This window comes from Nanorana parkeri, unplaced genomic scaffold (assembly GCF_000935625.1).
Source record: "Nanorana parkeri isolate BGI_ZX_2015 unplaced genomic scaffold, ASM93562v1 scaffold137, whole genome shotgun sequence".
NCBI lineage: Eukaryota > Metazoa > Chordata > Amphibia > Anura > Dicroglossidae > Nanorana > Nanorana parkeri.
Genome location: NW_017306405.1, coordinates 919,906 through 938,977, shown reverse-complemented (window position 1 = coordinate 938,977; position 19,072 = coordinate 919,906). Strand labels below are relative to the sequence as shown.

General features: G+C 41.8%; 1 protein-coding gene across 1 annotated transcript in view; it reads left to right on the top strand.

Annotated features, from left to right (window-relative positions):
• Positions 1 to 17,242, top strand: part of RNF32 (ring finger protein 32) — a 24,204-nt gene extending 6,962 nt beyond the window's left edge. Inside the window, exons 4-9 of the mRNA XM_018553985.1 lie at positions 3,293 to 3,435; positions 3,879 to 3,911; positions 4,770 to 4,894; positions 6,546 to 6,654; positions 15,563 to 15,730; positions 17,027 to 17,242. Of these exons, the coding sequence (XP_018409487.1) occupies positions 3,293 to 3,435; positions 3,879 to 3,911; positions 4,770 to 4,894; positions 6,546 to 6,654; positions 15,563 to 15,730; positions 17,027 to 17,242 (794 nt within the window). The remainder of the gene's footprint in view (positions 1 to 3,292; positions 3,436 to 3,878; positions 3,912 to 4,769; positions 4,895 to 6,545; positions 6,655 to 15,562; positions 15,731 to 17,026) is intronic.
• The last annotated feature ends 1,830 nt before the right edge of the window (positions 17,243 to 19,072 follow it).

Here is a 19,072-nt window from a genome sequence, read left to right as displayed (position 1 = left end):
GATCCGCCCAGCTGCGTGAGTGACAGCTGGCTCTGCCTATCTAGAGGCAGAGCCAGCTGTACCCGCCCCCTCCCCCGTCCGTTCCGCCAGTCAGCGCTGGCAGATCGGGGGGGGGAGAGGGGAATCCAGCCCTTCCCCTGTCACGGCAGAGAGCCGTGACAGGATCGAGAGGTGAGCGAACCTGGTATGTGTTCGCTCACCTCCCGATCTACTGAGCCGACCTGTGACAGTCTCATTGTCACAGGTCGGCTAGAACTATGAGGTGAGTGGAAATCACTTGCCTCATAGTTCTCCTTTAAGGCACAACGTCACTAAAGGTGGCCTGTTGAAAAGCTCTTTTGCTGATTTAAAAAAATTTAAAAGTTTATTGTCCATAGTCTAGCTACAGGTGCTTGTAGGCACTCTGGTTTCCTCCTTCATGCCAAAGACATGCTAGTTTCTGTCTAAATCAGCCTTACTATGTGTGTGTGATGTGAAGGTGCTAAATAAATACCTGAAATAAATATAAAATCTTGTGCTCACTACTCGTAGATCTAAACCCAAAACGGATGCCATGTATATTCCTAAAACACTGTTCATCAAAAACAATTGGCAAGTTTTTTTTGTTTTGTAAATACTGTTTTTACTTTTTTAAATCTTTATTGGTATCTCAGTGCTGTTGATTTCCTTCAGCGTCTTTTAACCAATTCCTGTCTACATGCACTTGCTCTAGCATCAGCTGCACATCATTGGTCTGAAATAACTTCCTGATAGTGACAACAGTAGATCATGGTTGCACAGTGTGTCTTGGCACAACCACCTGTCTCTCCTAGGGGTGCACTAGTCAGGATGAAAGCACATGAGTTCAATTGGGAGACAGTTGTCACTCTATAACAGGAAGTGCCTGAACAGACACCTTTATCTCTGGATCACCAGGTAGTCTTCTAATGAAAGCTGCGGATCTTAGCTGACAGAAGACTGTAGATCCCTTTCCCAGTGTCCATGATGCAAAACCTTTCTCCAAATCACTAGAACTGGCCTCCCCAAAGTCCGCTGGGAAACCAACACCTCCAGAAGGATTGACTTCCATGGTCCCCTGCGGCTTTTACAGGTACCTTCCATTGATCCTCATCACTACAGATGAGTGGTGAGGTGCAGTCAGTGGAAGGAATCAGTGGAATCTGTGGCTGGCCAAAGAGATTGACACATCTGGAAGTGTGGGTCTCCCAGCAGATTTTGGGAAACTGGTTCTAATGATTGGAGCAGAGTTCAATAATTACTGCCAGTGCCTTTCTTTACAGGCAAAAGGGCATTTAAAAATACAAAAAGTGATGTGATCACCTATTTTATTCAATGGAATATATTTTGTGATTCAATTTATTACAGTAGCAGCACTGAATTCTTACCTTCTCTGGTTGTCATAAGGGGCTTTAGTTCAGCTAAGTTTCCTCTTGAATGAGTTAATTCATGACGCTGTCAATGTGACTGACTGATTGCCGGTTTGATGTCTTCATCCATTGTAATGATTGACAAGACAAAAGGGTACTTATGGGAAGTGCCCTGTAGATGTATTCTGAACACCATGTAGCTGTCAGTACATTCAGTCACTACAGGTGTCAGTGGTAGGCGCATAAAAATAATGATATCTACATGCAAGGTTAGCCAAGACAAATAAAACTGAAACTACCGTCTACAAATGAATTGGGTATCGTGTCAATTCTCTTCCATTACTGAACACATTAAAGGATCAGTCCGCCAAAAACTCAGGGAGGTTTGTATGTCTCTCAGGCAGAGCAGGAGTATCGGTGCCGCCATTTTGGAGCTGTTATTTCTTGACACGCAGGACTTTTAGGATTGGGTACTGATACATATTTTGACACAAGGTAAATATCAGTCAATAGGTTAATTGATTGTTATTACAGGTTAGTGCCAGTTAGGCTCAGGCTTACGGGGGATAGGGATTATGTTTAGAATTAGGGTTTGGGGGAAGTATAAGGGCCTGTACACCCATACAGTGGGGATCTGCATTTTACCACACTTGATCAACACAGGTTACCGCTAGGATACATAAAAAACCATTGTTATGTATGTGCCCTGTGCACACCACAACATGAGTGTGATGGGCGGTGCACTGCACGTCAGAAAAATGCAGAATGGCACCACAGGAAGCCACAGCACAACATGGTGCTGTGCGGGGACCTGAATGGAGTGTACACGTTGTACATTACCAATCAAGTTAAAAACAGAAAAATGTAAACAGTGACAGCTACGGCAGTGTGAGATGCAACACACACTGCCATAGCTGCCACAGCGCACTCTTACGCCCGGCTAGTGTGAATGGACCCTTAGGATTTGGGGGATCATTTGAAATCTTCCCTTTTAGTTTTTGATGGTGTGTGGAGGAGTTACATCCTGTGTCAGATCTCTATAGTCTGTGTCCACTTTGGGAAGATTCACTCTGTATTTCTTCTGGTGACCATTGTCATCAGGACAGTAAGTGATGGGAAGTCCAAAATTTTACAGTTGTCCTCGGAAGAGAAGGTAAGAAAACAAATCTTCCATTGGGTATTATGGCCTGACTAAGAGGTGATTTCCCCTCACTATTGTAATATTTCATTACTTCCTGTCAAGTGGTAAGGACAGGAAGTGAGAGGTAAATCTGGTCAGAACCTCTGTCAAGTTTTTATTGCTGGTACATATGTGATCAGGGCACTGGAATTGACTCATCAAAGACTTATGGTTGAAGGAATTTCATGGTGTTCTGGTGACAACCATGAAGTTGGCATTTTTTTCACTTTCAGTAAAAATAGACTCCAGGACAAATAAAGAGGGTGAACCTCCCTAATGCGATGCAGACAGCAATAGAAACCTGACAGATATTTTAATCCCTTCTCACTTTATCCACAACTAAAAAAAAAGCTTTTGCTTCAGCTACACTTTAGGCGTTGGTATGACCCGTTAAATATTATTTATGGTAGAGATAGACAGAGCCTAATGCCATAAGTCATAATCAGGCGCACAGCCATTACACTACATGACTTTACTAAATAAGCCTTGGCTAACACCATGGTGGAATACGGGAGTAACAGTTAAGTAGCACACTGCAACCAATCAGAGATGGGTATGCCCACTGCCTGGATGAGGAAAAAACTCAGATGACAGAACATATCAATGAATGTACTAATAAGAACTTTACACCTGGACAGTAGACATTATTCCAATTGGTACATTGAACAAATACTGTAGTACAATGAGCACCTGTGTATTGACTTATCACATGAGAATGTTATAATCTCCTCCTGTTTGTGTGTAGCTCAGAGACTTGGCATTGTGGAAGCCCCAGCAAAGCCATTAACCGATGATGAATGGAAGAGAGTGAAGCAGAGATCTGTTGAGCAGGGCGACTCTTTACAACCCTGTGCTATCTGTAAAGAAGAGTTTGAAATGAACCCGCAGGTAAAGTATGACATTCACAGCTTCTACTGTTTAAAGGAGTCCCTGCATTTACTATCCTGTTATAACATCAGCTTCGGAATAGGAATACATACTGGAGTTGTTTTTGAAAAAATCCCTTTTATGTAGTGAGTGCTGCCTTCTGTCTGCCCATCACTTCCATCAACTTCCTGGGTTCCCAGTGTGCTTTGCATCTCTTTCCCTGCTGCTTGATGGGATGCAGTCTTGACTTCTCAACACTACATTTCCCATGATGCATTGCTTCCAGCAAGCAGTGATAATGTAACATTGTTCAGACAATGAGTCCGGAAGGCAGGCTCTGTGAGAGTTCTGACACATGTAGTAATACAGATTTAGTATTTGTCGTTAGATACCCTTCTATTTTCCATCTACTTTACCTTCAGTTTTCACTTTACCATTTTATCATTATGTTGTCTCATTTATAGGTGCTGCTTTCCTGCTCTCATGTATTTCACAGGGTAAGAAGAATATTTGACTGTAATGCTGCATTAATAACATGGTCCCGGATCCCTGGGATCTTTATTTTAGTCTGTCATTTTAAATCTATGTTGTATTGTAAAGGATAACATTGTGTGTGTAAAGGACACGCGTTTGTGATTTAGTTTTGGATGGAGTTGGAAAGGATTAGGTTACATTCGCACAGGATGGTCTAGGATCCATGTGGCAAAAATCTCTATTCTGGCTGCAGGAATGCCAGGTGTCCACGTTCAGGTGCGGCTGCTGTACCCTTTGAAGTGAATGACAGCAGCGGCATCTGTCAGTGGCAGTCTGCATGAAGGCGGTCATACATATTGAATCTGAGTATAGAATCTCCTTAAGATTTACTCACAGGCAGTGGCGCCACAAGCGCGTGCGGGGGGGCACCTGGGTGACACCATTGGAGGGGTGACACTAAAACTACTGACAGTCACCCCCTCTGAAAAGTCGGGCACTCAGTCATGGACCGAGAGCACGACAGTTGCAGGAGAGAGATGAGGGGACCCGGCGGCATACCTAATCCTGCCGGGTGACCGTCCCCTCCTCTCTCTGCCGGAGTCCATCACCAAGATGGCCACCAGCAGGTATCAAAAAGATGACCACGCATGCGTGATGACGTCATGTCGGGGTGTCACCCGGTATCCGCTCCAGGTGACATCCAGCCTTGGGAGGCCCCTGTTCACAGGTGTGTATTCCGATGGCCTGTCTAAACAGTCCATTCAATTTTTATGCATTCAAATAAGCCCTTGCACTGCATAGATGTTGCTGAATCTGAAGGAGATTGCACAATCAGATTGTAACGTGTCCATGTTTTATGGCACATATGTGTTTCTTTGTAGGTATGTTTGGAAGCCTATGAGAGGTTTGCTGGCAGGAAGGTGTGTCCAATGTGCCGAAAGAATCACTATCAGACCAGAGTAATACATGATGGAGCTCGACTATTCAGAGCAAAATGTGCTACCAGGTAATGTGTAGATACTGATAGTGACCTTTGTATTACATCTGGAAATTGATATCATTAACCTCTACTTGATGACTAGTAAGATATGCCTAATGATGGCATTCATGTTTTCACTCATTAGCACCAATGAATTACAATGCTGGAGTCCTATGTTCAGTTGCCACTATGCACACTATCTGCATAGAGTCTGTATGTTCCAGATTGGGGCCTGTGTGTGATAGGAAGGTTAGACTGTAAGCCCTTTTAGGACCAGGGGTTGATGTTGCCATATTTTGTAAAGAGCTTTTTCATAGCAGAAACTGATGAAAGGAGAAGTACTGGGGGAGTAAAATATACTTTTCCTAGTACTTAAAGTCAGCGTGTTACACTGTATCTGTCACACTCCGGCCCTATATACCGAGAACTGAGCAATGATTAACCTCTGATCAGAGAGAGTGGTAACTGCCAGTCACTGCTCCCCGCAGCGATTCCCCCTCCCCTATCAGTTACCACCCGTGTTTATTGTAGGGACAGGCATGGGAAGGGGCCGGGCACAGCTGGCCACCAGCAGGTATCAAAAAGATGATCTCACATGCGCGATGACGTCATGTCGGGGTGTCTAGATAGGGAGAGTCAGCTATCAATCAGGTGGCGACGTAGATCCTGACAATATTATCAGGATCCTTCACGGCTGCCACATGGCTCCGCACTGTCAGCATATGGCAAGTTTGGGTCCTAGGAGTATATTAGTAAATCTCCTCCTGTGACCCAAAAGCAAACTAAAGCCAAAAAAAAGGTTTGACTTGAATTCTCTTTTAGGCAGAATGGGGCCCTAGGCAAGAGAGCAGCTTTACCCCCCACCCTAACCATTTGGATTGACATTGATTAAGACTGCAGTCGGTACAGAGAAGCTGCCCCATTTGGATTGTCCGTACTGGCTTGGCCCCATCCCATCTCAAACCCACTGCCTACTACTGTATCCTCCCTTGTGGGTTGACATCTTTCATTATATGGGGAAAAAAAGTATGAAATTATTTCCGCTTACTTTATAACAGAAACTAAAGGTCATATATTACATCCAGAATTATATAACCACTTTATTTATTCTGATCTTTCCACCACTATGACAATTTCAGTCTATCTTGTTATCTCTCGTCTTGGCTATTGCAACTCCCTCCTCATTGGCCTACCTCTACACAGACTATCCCCCCTTCAGTCTATCATGAATGCTGCTGCTAGACTCATCCAACTGACCAACCGCATGGTGTCTGCAACCCCCCTCTGCCAATCCCTACACTATCTTCCAATCACTGTATCTCCCACTCTGCCTTTAAGCGATCCCTTAAGACTAATTTCTTCAGGGAAGCCTATCCCACCTCAACCTAACCACTCAACCATCACGTTCTTAAACAATTCATCCCCTCACAGCTACCTCCTCATGTATCACTTGCCCCTCCCTTTTAGATTGTAAGCCCTCAGGGGCAGGGCCCTCCTAACCACCGTGCCTTCAATTGTTTTGTGATTGTAATGTCTTCCTTATATTGTAAAGCGCTGTGCAAACTGTTGGCGCTATATAAACCCTGTATAGTAATAATAATAATCTGTCTATATAACTTGAGTGACAGGATTACCTACAATTTCTATTCTGTATTGTTACCACCATTCTGTTTATCAGGATTCAGGCATGCTGGAGGGGATACATAGTGCGAAAATGGTACAAAAAGTTACGCCAAACAACGCCTCCTAAAGACCCTGAATTGCGGAAGAAGTTCTTTGAAAAGAAGGTATCTATACGTCTTGCTTGGGGCAAGAATAATATTAACATTATTTTAGTAACTCCATCTAGCTGTAGAGATTTCCAGAAAGACAGTGGAATCTTTTATAACACTGTGAACTTTTGCTCATCTTATTTCATTTCATTTCTTATGGATTGCACTTAAAAGCAGTAAATCAGTGGTAAATCACCGGTCACCCCCATTTACTCATAAAACGTCAGTCACACTAATAACTTTATGATGTTCTAAGGGAGAGAGTGAGGAGGTGGAAATGTTCAGGAATAACCGCAAAGCATTTAGTTGTGCGTGGTGTTATTGTACATTGTGGAATGTTGATGTAACTTATATTATATGGCATACACTGTTTCTCAGCAGCCGAGGCTTATAAAGGGTTTTCCCCATTTTAAAGGTCAGTTCACCTGAACAGATAATGATAGCGCCGGATTTCAGGTAAGTTCTTCCAAGGGTGTTTTTATTGTGTTGTCCTTTATCATGACAAATCTTTGAGGTTGTACACGCCTAAATAACTCAAATAAAATCAAAAAGTGTATAATGAAAGTGTATTTCCATTTTTGAGGTCAAATTTGGGAAAGCCCCTCTATATCTTTGTAATGTGTTCCTATTTATATAGGATAAGGAGAAATATATATATATATATTTGAGATGTTTTGTTGCAGCAGGCAAAATGGCTGAATTCAAGTTTTTCTGAGCCCCTTCACAGTGACCTGCCCTTAAGAAAAGACTAAGGACAGGAATGTGTTTCTCTCATTAACATATTATGCAGAAGCCAGGGTTGTAATCCTTTAACCCTTTGTTAAGACAGGCAGTGTTCAAATCTACCGTACAAATTATAATGAAATGAGCCAGCATAGTACAGACAGGATTAACACAAACCCCTCACAGTCCTTTCTAACAAAGAAGGAAAAGCAAAGTAAAGTTTTAGCAGATAAAAAGCAACTTGAAGCTATTTTTCAGCTTATGCAATGTGGATGGGAACATTTCCCAAAATAGGTGTTATCCCAATTTATTATTATTATACAGGATTTATATAGCGTCAACAGTTTGCGCAGCGCTTTACAATATAAGGAAGACATTACAATCACTATACAATTCAAGACAAGATGGTAAGGAGGGCCCACAATCTAAAAGGGAGGGGGAAGTGATGCATGAGGAGGTAGCTGTGTGGGGATGAATTGTTTGAGAACGTGATGATTGAGTGGTCAGGTTGAGGTGGGATAGGCTTCCCAGAAGAGATGAGTCTTACGGGATCGCCTAAAGGCAGTTATAGTGGGAGATAGATGGACAGGTTGGGGTGAAGAGTTCCTGAGGATGGGAGGGACTCTAGTAAAGTCCTGGAGGTGAGTATGGGAGGAGTTGACGAGGGAGCTGGAAAGCAAAAGGTGCAAAAGGTTTTGCAGCCAAAAGCAATTTGGCTGCAAAAGTTGAAATTAACTTTAAGCCGGGTATACACCGTTAGAATTTCATTCGAAAATGGTCATTTTTGGAACGTTCATTCCATCCTTTAATAGTTAATGAGGTCAAATGATGATCGTTTTTGAAAAACATTTGTCAAGTCTCTGAGAGCATTTTCGAATTTTCTGACAGGATTTTTAAAGTGTGAAAAAGAACAAAAGCATATGCAGTGCAACTTTGCAATACACGCACATTGCCCCGTGGTTTATCCCTTCAAGGACCATGCAAGTACAGAAAAATACCTCTTGATCTGTCACAATTACACTTGGCTCCTGTTGTGGGCTGACAACACACTGAATTTTTGTGGAGTGGTGTCCGCTTCCACTGTCCTCATCTCTATAACATAGACTGTAATTATTCTGTTGTCCAAGATAAGAACTAGGAGGGCCTATTAGATTCCTTCAGATAAAACATGAAGTGTGCACAGGACAAAGGGCAACTCAGAAGTTCTGACATGATCAACAGGTATTTTTTGCACTCATCAAACAGATGTAACAACATGATTCCAAAGATATATTTAAAAGATGAAAAGGGACTAACAGAGTTCATTGTTGCGGGTCTACATATATTTTAGTATGGCTCAATGTTAATGTTTCCCTGAAGACTTGAACAACCAAACAAAAAACACTCTCCCAGCTAGAATTGGGCTGCCCTGGGCCCTGGTCTATATATTTTTACAAATCCAGGCCTGAGTATTTTAATAGGTTGTTGTGACTGGTGTCCAGAATGGTGGTCGGAGATATTTTTCACTGGCGTGCCATGCTTGCCATAGGAAATACATTTTATTACCTATTATCTGCCTTGATTGGGTCCTGAATGGTCCCTAAATGTTTGTGATTCACAGCCGTGTCAATACACATTGCATGTTCTGCTGTTATCACCATCAGGAAAATTACAATGAAAGAGCAGGAGCAGCTGTTGCTGAAGCACATGCATATAGACAGGAAGTGGTTGCACAAGATCAGCAGTGTCAATATGCAAAGATAAAATTGATATTTCATTTTAAAAACACCTATTTTTCATTATACACATTGCTTGGGTAGGCAAACTAAATGTAATTCAGTTAGGCTCTCGATGTACCTGTACTTTAACACCTTCCCACTGGTGTAATGCAGCATGGCGGGTGGGCTTTAACCAGGGCCGTTATTTTTTTATTTAATTATTTCATATTATTTTATTTTTTTTAATCAACTTTATTGTTATCACACAGCAGAAAACAATCCCCTGTGTGATAGCATTTTGGAGGTGACAGGTTCTCTTTATTAACCCTGTCACCTCCAATACAGGAGTTCTAGCACAACACTGTGCTGGAACTCCTGTGACAGGTGAGAGAGGAAGAGCACAGCACAGCGCTCCCCTCTCACTGTCTACACTGAGATGCAGGGTTACTTCTTCTAACTCTGCCGCTCTGCTCGCTGCAGTGAGGAGAGACTGGATGGCGGAGCCCGGAGGAGGGAGCTAGCGAGGAGAGAGGTAAGTGCAGGGGGAGGGGAGGACGGACCGGCCGGCTGCAGACTTTTTACATGTGATCTCGGTGACATCGCCGAGATCACATGTAAACGAACAATCAGCTTCCCTCACTCTACATTTAGTCCTGCTTGTGCAAAGCAGGACTAAATGTAGACAGGGCAACTTACCGCCCGACGCCCGCAACTTCCCCACAAGGACACCGCTGCCGCCCCTCTGCGCCCTACCGGGCCGGGCCTCGGTGGCCTTGTGGGGAATCCGGGCCTGGCTTTAACGCCGAGCAGCCATATATATGGATCCAGGTGGCACTGCTGTTCTGTCCTGAGAGTGCGTTCACTTTGCGCTCCCAGCACAGTGACCAAGCTGTCACCAAGAGCTCTCAGTCACTGTTTACACTTGGGAGAACGTGGGATGCCTTCCAATCATGTGGCCACTGTGACAGCCAATCCCAATGATCACATTATCGGGAAGCCCATCTGCGACTCCAGCCATTAAGAACCCCTTAAAGGGCCGGCAAGAGCCAGCGGCAAAGGGTTAAGCTAGAAATGTCTGCATAACATTGTAGAGGACCATTAGATAGACCACCAGGAAATACACTTAATAAGGTACACGGTAATATAATGGGCTGAAGGAAAATCTCCTTTTCAAGCTTTGATTAGGAGAGCTCTGTTAATTAAGAGGGAGTTAAAAATTAGCCCCAAAGTGCTGTAATATATCATTAGAATTAGAAAAAAAGATCAGTTTTACTAACATGGTCCTTCAAGGTATTTCCTCTTCTTGGCGCATTCCTCTAACCTGCAGACAGTGTTGTTATGGTCGGAATATTGAAGGTGAATCACAGTCTTCTACTTGTTTCTGAGTTACTGTTTATTGTGTCCCGGACATGAACTGAGAATGATATGTTTATTACCCATCTGACAGAGCCACAGTAGTTTTACTGAGATCTAAGAGTCCCTAAAAGGTCACAGCAACTATCTCATTTATGCCAATATCCACAATGCGTGTGTACAGAAAGCAAACTCTTACCTAGAATGCAGCCGGTGCTGTTGCAAGCCACTTTGATCCTTACCTATAAACCGTGCTTGCATAAGCCATTTAATTGAAGCAGCTCATTTTACGGGGGCCATTAAATCTTTTTCATATGCATTACATTATCTGGAGCAGGATTTAATGCTAGTTCTGCTCTTTATAAGGAGTTGGCTTGGCTGTGAAACAACATTGAAGGCTGTAGAAGTTTTCCGGCCATGAGAGATTTTTTTTTTCCCCCCGACAAACGTGTTTTTTTTTTTTCATTTTAAATCTTGACCACGCGGCTTATTTATTCGTTTGACCAGGACAGGGCAAACATTGTCTTGTCAGCTCGAGCTGGCTCCGAGCAGCGGCTGGCAGAAGGATTTTATCCTGTAATATCTTATCAGAGATCCCTTGATACATTGTAAATTCCAGCCCTTTCATTTTACTCTTCAAGATGGCAATAAGTCAACACATTAGTAAGCAATTTGCTGACATTAAGATGGATTACTTGAAAAAAAAAAATTACTCCTCCAAGTGCAGAAAGTCCACCTGAGTCCCTTTGTCGGATTTTTTTCTCCCCCTGTCTCTATATATACTTTGTTTTCTAGACATTTGTATTCTACTTGCACTACTTTAGCTAACTTCAGCATTGTGCATCTTTTAACACGTCTTTGTTGCCTTGCAGGCTGGGTAGAGAATGAGAACCAGTTACAGATGATTAGCTCTTTGTTGCATTTTTGTGTATACAACGCTTTTTAATGGAAAAAGATTTAAAAATAGTCTGCGGGGTATTTTGCCTTTGGCCCACAGATCTTCTAAGCTGTGATATCATCCCGAGATGTTGGTGTTGGTGCTGTTGGAATAGGGAGTCTCGGTCGCTTTGATGTCCCAGGATTTTCTATAACAAAGTCACCCTTTGTTATGTTAAGCTGGCCATAAACCATAACTGTTTATTCCATTTTCTAATAGTTAATGGGGTCAATTGATCATCAAATTCAACCATAGTGATGAAAAAAACAACAGGGACAGCATGGAAAAGTTTTCTTGAAGAAATGAAATTCTAACAGTGAATGTGGTTTGTATTCATGAAACTCCATTCATTCCCAAACTGAGTGTTAAATCAAACAAGAATTCAAACAACAATCATCAAGTCTGTGATGGTATTATCCAATGTTCTTAAATAACTTTTCTATATGAACGTTGGTATGGAAATCTGCGAGTGTATGGTTAGCTGTACTCAGTATAAAACTGGAGGTCATAATGTCTCCGGGAAAGTTAGATCTTATGAAAAAAGTGGTGCTCGCAGTGATGAGATACCACGGATGGTGCCGTGCAAACACAGGAAAGTCATGGAAAGCGTCACAGACATCCAAATAAACCGACGTTTCGGGACCGTGCAGGGTCCCTTCCCCAAGGCAGAAAGATGTGACATCTTTGTCACATCTTTCTGCCTTGAGGAAGGGACCCTGCGCGGTCCCGAAACGTCGGTTTATTTGGATGTCTGTGACGCTTTCTGTCCAATAAAAGGGACATATTTATCTTTACTACTGAGTGCTGGTGATTTCCTGACTTTCCCGTGACATCACTGGATCGCCGACGGGACTCCCCGAAGCCGGCGGAGAGGTGAGTGTTTTCATTAGCGATCAAAATAATTTTAATCGATTAAAAAGTTTAACGATTAATCGAGAAATTAATCTTTAATTTCCACAGCCCTAAAAAAAAGGCCTTAACCCTCTTTCACTAAAAATGACATCAGTATAAAGCTCTGCATGCTGATATAAAATCATCCTACATTCATTAGTTAAACAAACTTGTTTTTTATTTACTTACAAATAGAGTTCTTCCACTTCCTGGTCCATTTTTGCACAAATGATGTCATGTGCCCAAGCGTTTCATCCTGGGAAGGTTACATCAGCAGAGCATTTCTAGGAAATCTCATCTGTAATCTCATGATGTACATGGTCACATGTCCTAGTCACATGTAAGTAACATGAGTTCCAGTAAGTAAAGGGAGATCTAGTAATCTTCCCTTAGTTAACATGGCCACTGTCAGAAGACTGGGGAAGAAAAGAGAAATAAGGAATGCAAAGAATACAAAGCCGCCAATTATCTAGAAGTATGTGTTTGTAGATTGTCATTACTAAACATTTCTAAAGGTGTGCTTGTTGTTATTTTAAAGACATGGGTAAGGGTACGCTTTAAATAGTTTTTTTTCCTAAAATGTTATACTTTATTGAAAAATTAAAAATTCCAAAAAAACAGTTTCAGAACATGTATATGCTCAAATATTAAACAATAAACAAAATAAGCAAAATTGACCAAAAATTTAAATTTTTTGTTTTTCCCTTTTAAAGCAACTGTTTTCGGAAAAAGAAAATAGAAATTTTTTTACTGTTAAAGTGACTTTTGTTGACAGTCTATGATGATGACTCATGTTTAAATTATTCTTAAATAAAGATTTATACTTTTATACCTCAAATTGACACTCCGACCCTTTATAAGTGTCTTTTGATCTGGTCTCCTTTAGATCAGCATCACCCTTCTTTTTTGCAAGCATACAGTTTTGGATCGTTGAATGTCAATTCTTGAAATCGTACCAAAGGGTTAAATATTAAAAGGGGTTGGTATCTGGATATAACTTCTCTATTTTTAGTTAAAGTGACATTAAAGTCTAACCCTGCCCCCCCCCCCAATTGTGCTGTAACGACTTACCTTAAGTGATGCCTCTTGATCCGATCATATTCTTCTTTCCAGTAGTTTTCAGGAGTCCCTCCAGCGCTGGTGCCAGTCTCTGATCCAGCGCTGACTACTGTGTCCAACGGAGTCTGCGGGTGCACGCTGCTGGGCTGCCTCCATTGACTTACCCTGTGTCTTTCCCCTTCTCCCGGCCAAAGATTTCTACTGCGCATGTGCCCGCCCCATTATCCTTCGCTGGCGCCCGAGAATCTTCAGATCTTTTTTGGCAACTTTTTCAAAAATGTTTTTGCATATATCTATTGCTTGCTAGCATTATATATGCAAAAATCCACAAAGGTTTATTTCTACTTTAATGGGGGTCACAATGTCTGTAAGAGTCAGGCATATTAGAAGAATCTAAAACATTTGGACCTGTATGTGAATGTAAGCGGCGCTGTCTGCCACTATTATGCAGTGGAGGGGGTGAAAATATAATTTTCACGATGAAAAAGAGATTTTAAATGGAAATCGTAAAATGTAAATATTATTTCAGGGCCAACATTCTAGCTCTAATCCTATGGAACAAGGCGTCCTGTTGACCCCCCCCTATATATTTATTGTGGTTAATCAGTGAAAAGACACACCTTAGCTAGCCATTCATCTGCATGACATACATGACCAGTACAGCTTTGCCTGTCTGTTTATCTTGAGCAACAAAAGAACTTTTAGCAAAGATAAATTGGAAACTAAATATAAAAGGCGTATGTGACTTGTTAATTGGTTTACATTATGGCTTCAATTTATAAAAGCTGTCCAGATCTGTCTAGGCAGAGAATAGGCCTTTGCTTTCTTCACATGAACACAATACCGCTGCTATAGTTTGGTTGCAGGAATAAGTAGTGCAATTTTCTCCTAAGCAAACACGACTCTAAGTCCCAAGACTGTGCGCTGTGTCTAATGGAAATTCTCGATCAGTGCTATCTTGAAGTGACTTACATTTTTTTCTTTTTGTGTGTGCCTCACGTTTGAACTGGCATGACAGGTTAATTAATTTAGCAGAATAGAAATGTTTTTTGCGTGATGAAAAATGTATCCCAAAAGCCCTATAAATGATTTATCAGCGGTCACCTAGGCTTAAAGGGGAACTTAAGTGTTTTTATTTTATTTTTTTTAAACATACAATTGAAGGAGACCAGCTGCTAATTATTTCATTGTATGTGAATGCATTAAATGGTTTATTTCTGTTTGTAAGTACAGTGGTACCTCGGTTCACAAACTTAATTCGTTCCACGATTCTGGTCGCAAACCGAATCAAACAGTGATCAGAACGCGATCTCGACTAGAGGAAGCCACGACCATGTGTCAGAGCAGGGAAGATGGCTGTAGTTGTGTTCGCGAACGGAAGCAAAATTTTGCCGAACTTCCTGTTCGCGAACCGAATTGTTCGCGAACAGAAGCTTTTCTGAAACGAGGTACCACTGTGCAGTGAACTCCTCATTATCCGGCATTCAAGCAACAGGAACTCTCAAGCAACCTGCAAAAAAAAATGAGGACATATGTCCTCGATATTTTTTCCCCGGTTGCTTAATAGACATGGGGGCACTAAAAAAATGTATTTAGTTGCTAATTAAATTCTTTGTTGACATCTTTCTGCCGGCCAGCGGCTAGATTCCACAGTCAGCAGCAGAATGTAAACAATGGTAAGCAATAGCCAGCCTGCTATTGGCTATTTCAAATTGCAATAGCAGGCTGGCTATTATACCCACCCACTGAGCAGAGGAGAACTTTCTCTCTCAGGTCCGCTCCTCTGCTCAGTGGGCGGGTGCAATAGCCAGCCTGCTATTTAAGGACTAAGGGCATGGTGTCCTTGATGGACATACACGGCCCACAGGCTTAAAACATATAACAGATTTCACCATCCAATGAATGAATAGCATGGATAGACAAATCTCTTGCTGTCCTAGTCACATGTGCCAGAAATCCAGGAAGTAAAAGGAGAGCTAGTAACCTGCCCTTAGTAAACATGGCCACTGCCAGAAGACTGGAGAAGAAAATAGAAATAAGGTCAGCAAATAAAAAGCCGGCAATTATCTAGAAGTATCTGTTTGTAGATTGTCATTACTAAACATTTCTAAAGGTGCCTTTGTTGTTATTTTTAAGATATGGGTAAAGGTCCAATTTCAGTCATGTATGTATCCAATAAGGGATACACATATCCAGTAGTGGGGACAGTTTGGTGTTGTCTATTTTGGAGGTGATTAAATACCTTTTTTTCTTTATGTTGCAGTTCACTGAAATATCCGACCGCTTGTTGAGATCCTGCAGCACAGACATTGATGTGCTTTTCAGTGAGATCGACCGGTCAGTCGCTGCAAGTCGTAGTGTCTTCCATCAGTTGGAGGAAAACTTCAACAGAGACATCAGTGATGCAGATTGGGAGAGGATACAAGTACAGGTGAGCTGTAGTCATCTGTCACTAGATCTACACGTTTCCCACAAAGAGGAAGTCACTGATTCTGTCGTTAATGTTTGTGCCTTTGTATAGCTATTCATGGCAGGCCAGAGCTATGGAGAGTGTCATTAAAGAGACACTAAACTCAGGAGATAAACCTTAAAAATACATTCAGGTACCTTAACTATTAACAATACTCGACCTTATTTGTGTATCGCTCGGCTGTAGATCCTCAAATCATCTCTAAATTGGTGCTGACACTGTCCTTCCTTCTGGAGGGTGGCTACTTGTGTTCCCCATGGTCCCTGTGTGTGTTGCAAAGTAGTCACCGCTCCAAGCTTGCTCCCATGATGGACTCCAATCTCACATTTAGTTTACTAATTTGTACTAAGATTGTAGTCCATCACGGGAGCGAGCTTGGAGCGGTGGCTACTTTACAACAAACACAGGGACCATGGGGAAGAAAAGTAGCCACCCTCCAGAAGGAAGGACAGTGTCAGCACCAATTCAGAGATGATTTGAGGGTCTGCAGCAGAGCAATACACAAATAAGATACATTTTTGTTAATAATGAAGGTACTTGAATGTATTTAAGGTTTAACTCCGGAGTTTAGTGTCACTTTAAAGCTTCATCGGATGTATAAAAGCAGCCTAGTTCTTGTGCTTGAATATGTGGATATCATTTTTGGCGCAATCTCAAGTTTATTTTATTTTCCACAAATGTTAAAACAAGCATTAAAAAAAGTTCTTCCCATAGCCCATACCGCAAACCCTAAAACTTAATTGCACTTCTAAATTCAACCGTTAGCCTGCACCTTAACACACAAACTACAGTCATGTAGGGGATCCCACCGCACTCATGACCGAAAATGCCCCAACTTCCAATGGGGGGGGAGGGGTTGAAATGACAGACAAAAATCAAACAAAACGGCAAGTCACCAGCACTCCAAAGGTTCTCCAAGCAAAGTTCCTTTTATTCCATGTGTACATTTACATCACCAAGTGTAGCTACACGTGGACATACATATGGAATAAAGCAAGCCCTATTTTTTGTGTTTGGAGTGGAACGGAACGCTGGCAAAGTCTTGCCACGCGTCCGATCGCACTGTGAGCCGGGGAGGCGTGGAAGCAGTGCCATTGAATTCAATGCAGCGCCGCGCCCCCTCCCACCCTCTGGAACGCACATGCTTTCGGTGTGAACAAGGCCTTAAAAAAACATTTTCTTTGCTTGTTTGATGCATTGTATATATTTGTTGTAAGCAGATTCATAGACATGACCAAGTGACATTTTGTTCTGCAGGCTGTTCATCAGGAAATCTCTGACTGCCCGATATGTATCACAGCACTGAATTACAATGATCATAGAGGCCTGTCCTCATCCCGACCGATTGTCCTTCTGTCCTGCTCACATGTCTTTCATCATGCTTGTCTTCAGGCCTTTGAGGATTTCTCAGTTGGAAAATGTCCGATTTGTCCTTTGTGCCGATCTCCATACCAGAAGAAAAGGTTTCCCTAATGGAAAATATTGGTACGCTCTGGCTCTGTGTGTATGTGTATATATATATATATACACACACACACACACTACTGGTCCTTCAAGTGCAACTGAAACCAAACCTTTTTTTTTTTAGCTTTAAAGTTTGGATGGAGTGGAGAGGGACTAGAACATGTCAGGTTTTTTTTTGCGGCCTGTGTCCTCGTTAGGGAGTTTTACCCCATTTGTCCTGGTGTCCGTTGTCACGGAATGTGAAAGAAGATGCCAGGTTTTGGGTTGTCATCAGAACAGGAATAAATGGGGACCAGCAGGGGCACCCTTTCCCGTTGCAGTAACACGCGTGGTAATGTACACGTTATCGTGGTGCTCTAGGTGTGAATTAAGTCAATGTACCAGAGCGGTGGATTACATTTTTTTAATTCGCCACAACACTTTGGTGGTGATGGGTCGTATATTGAACATTGGGGGCCATACAGTACATCAGGCAAATGAGTGACACAATTAGATGCAGATCAGGCTTCCTCTCAGTTTACAAAGTCTATGCGCAACCTTGGTGCCTGTAATTCTAGGCAGCCAACTGCAACAATTTTGTATAGTTCTGACAGTAAATTGAGAGATTTTTTTACTCCAGACACAATTAAGAAGAGGTCATGTGTGGGATTTATTCTGTCTGCAGCGCTACTTTAGAGAAGGAATTTATAAATGCAGCTACAACAGTATTCTAAATCTATCTTGTGTCTACCTCATTGCTCCCATTTAGCATTGCCGTGCAATGGGATAGAATTGATAAAATGGGCACCACAGTGCCGTAGTGGGACATGCCGGAAAGTTAATTGGCTCCTGTATAAATCGGTATGTATGCATGTGAGATAGAGACCTAAGATTGTAAACTCCTTGAGGGCAGGGACTGATGTCAATGTGCAGTATGTAAAGCACTGCGTACAATTGTTGGTGCTATATAAATACCTGTAATAAATGTCCTAAAATGTATCCTCCCATGTGCATGCATATGTAACAAGTCATGGCAGATTACATATTAAAGATGTCCGACCAAATCCTGGATGCTGGTGATTTAATACTTGTTTCCGCACCGATAGGAGTAGTATAAAAAGAAGCTGTTAATGTTTTATCATCTCTCTGACTGTTCTGCATTTAGACCCACAGAACACATTAAAGTGCCACAGATTTAGGAAACACAAAAATAAGGTTTATTGAACATATATAAACACTTACAAAAAAAATCCGGTAAAATGCACGCAAAATGCAATACAAATAATAAAGAAAGCACAGACCACAACTAAACTAAATTCAAAGTGATCTTGTTCACATTTCAAACTTTGTGAATTCTCTCTTAACAATAAAGGAGAACAGAAACTTAAACACAAAACTTGTACTGAATCTAAAAAGACAAACATTCAAGTAACTAGAATTGTACTTAGCAAGTCAGAAGTTTGTCTAAGCTTTAGTAACAATAACTATTCAAATGTGATGTAAAAAGGTCAGTGAAATAAATGTAAAATGGATTGTCGAAGGGAATCGGTCACCAGCAGAAGACATGCAGTGGATGACGAATTAGACGGCACGGTGTGTTAAAAAAAACTGCTTGCTGCATCTTTTACGTGGTCTGTGCTCGAGAGATCATATCTCCACAGTCCCCAAGAGCTACAAGAAGCCAGCAGGTGACTCACCAACAACTGAATATAAGTTTTGGATGGACTGATCCTTTAACAGCTCACAAAGCATACAAGAAGATTGGTGGTAGGGCATCCTATCCCTATTTCATTCGTTTAGAACCATGCAATCATCTCGTTTTCCAGGCCTGCCAATGTACAATGTGTGATGCTGCCACCA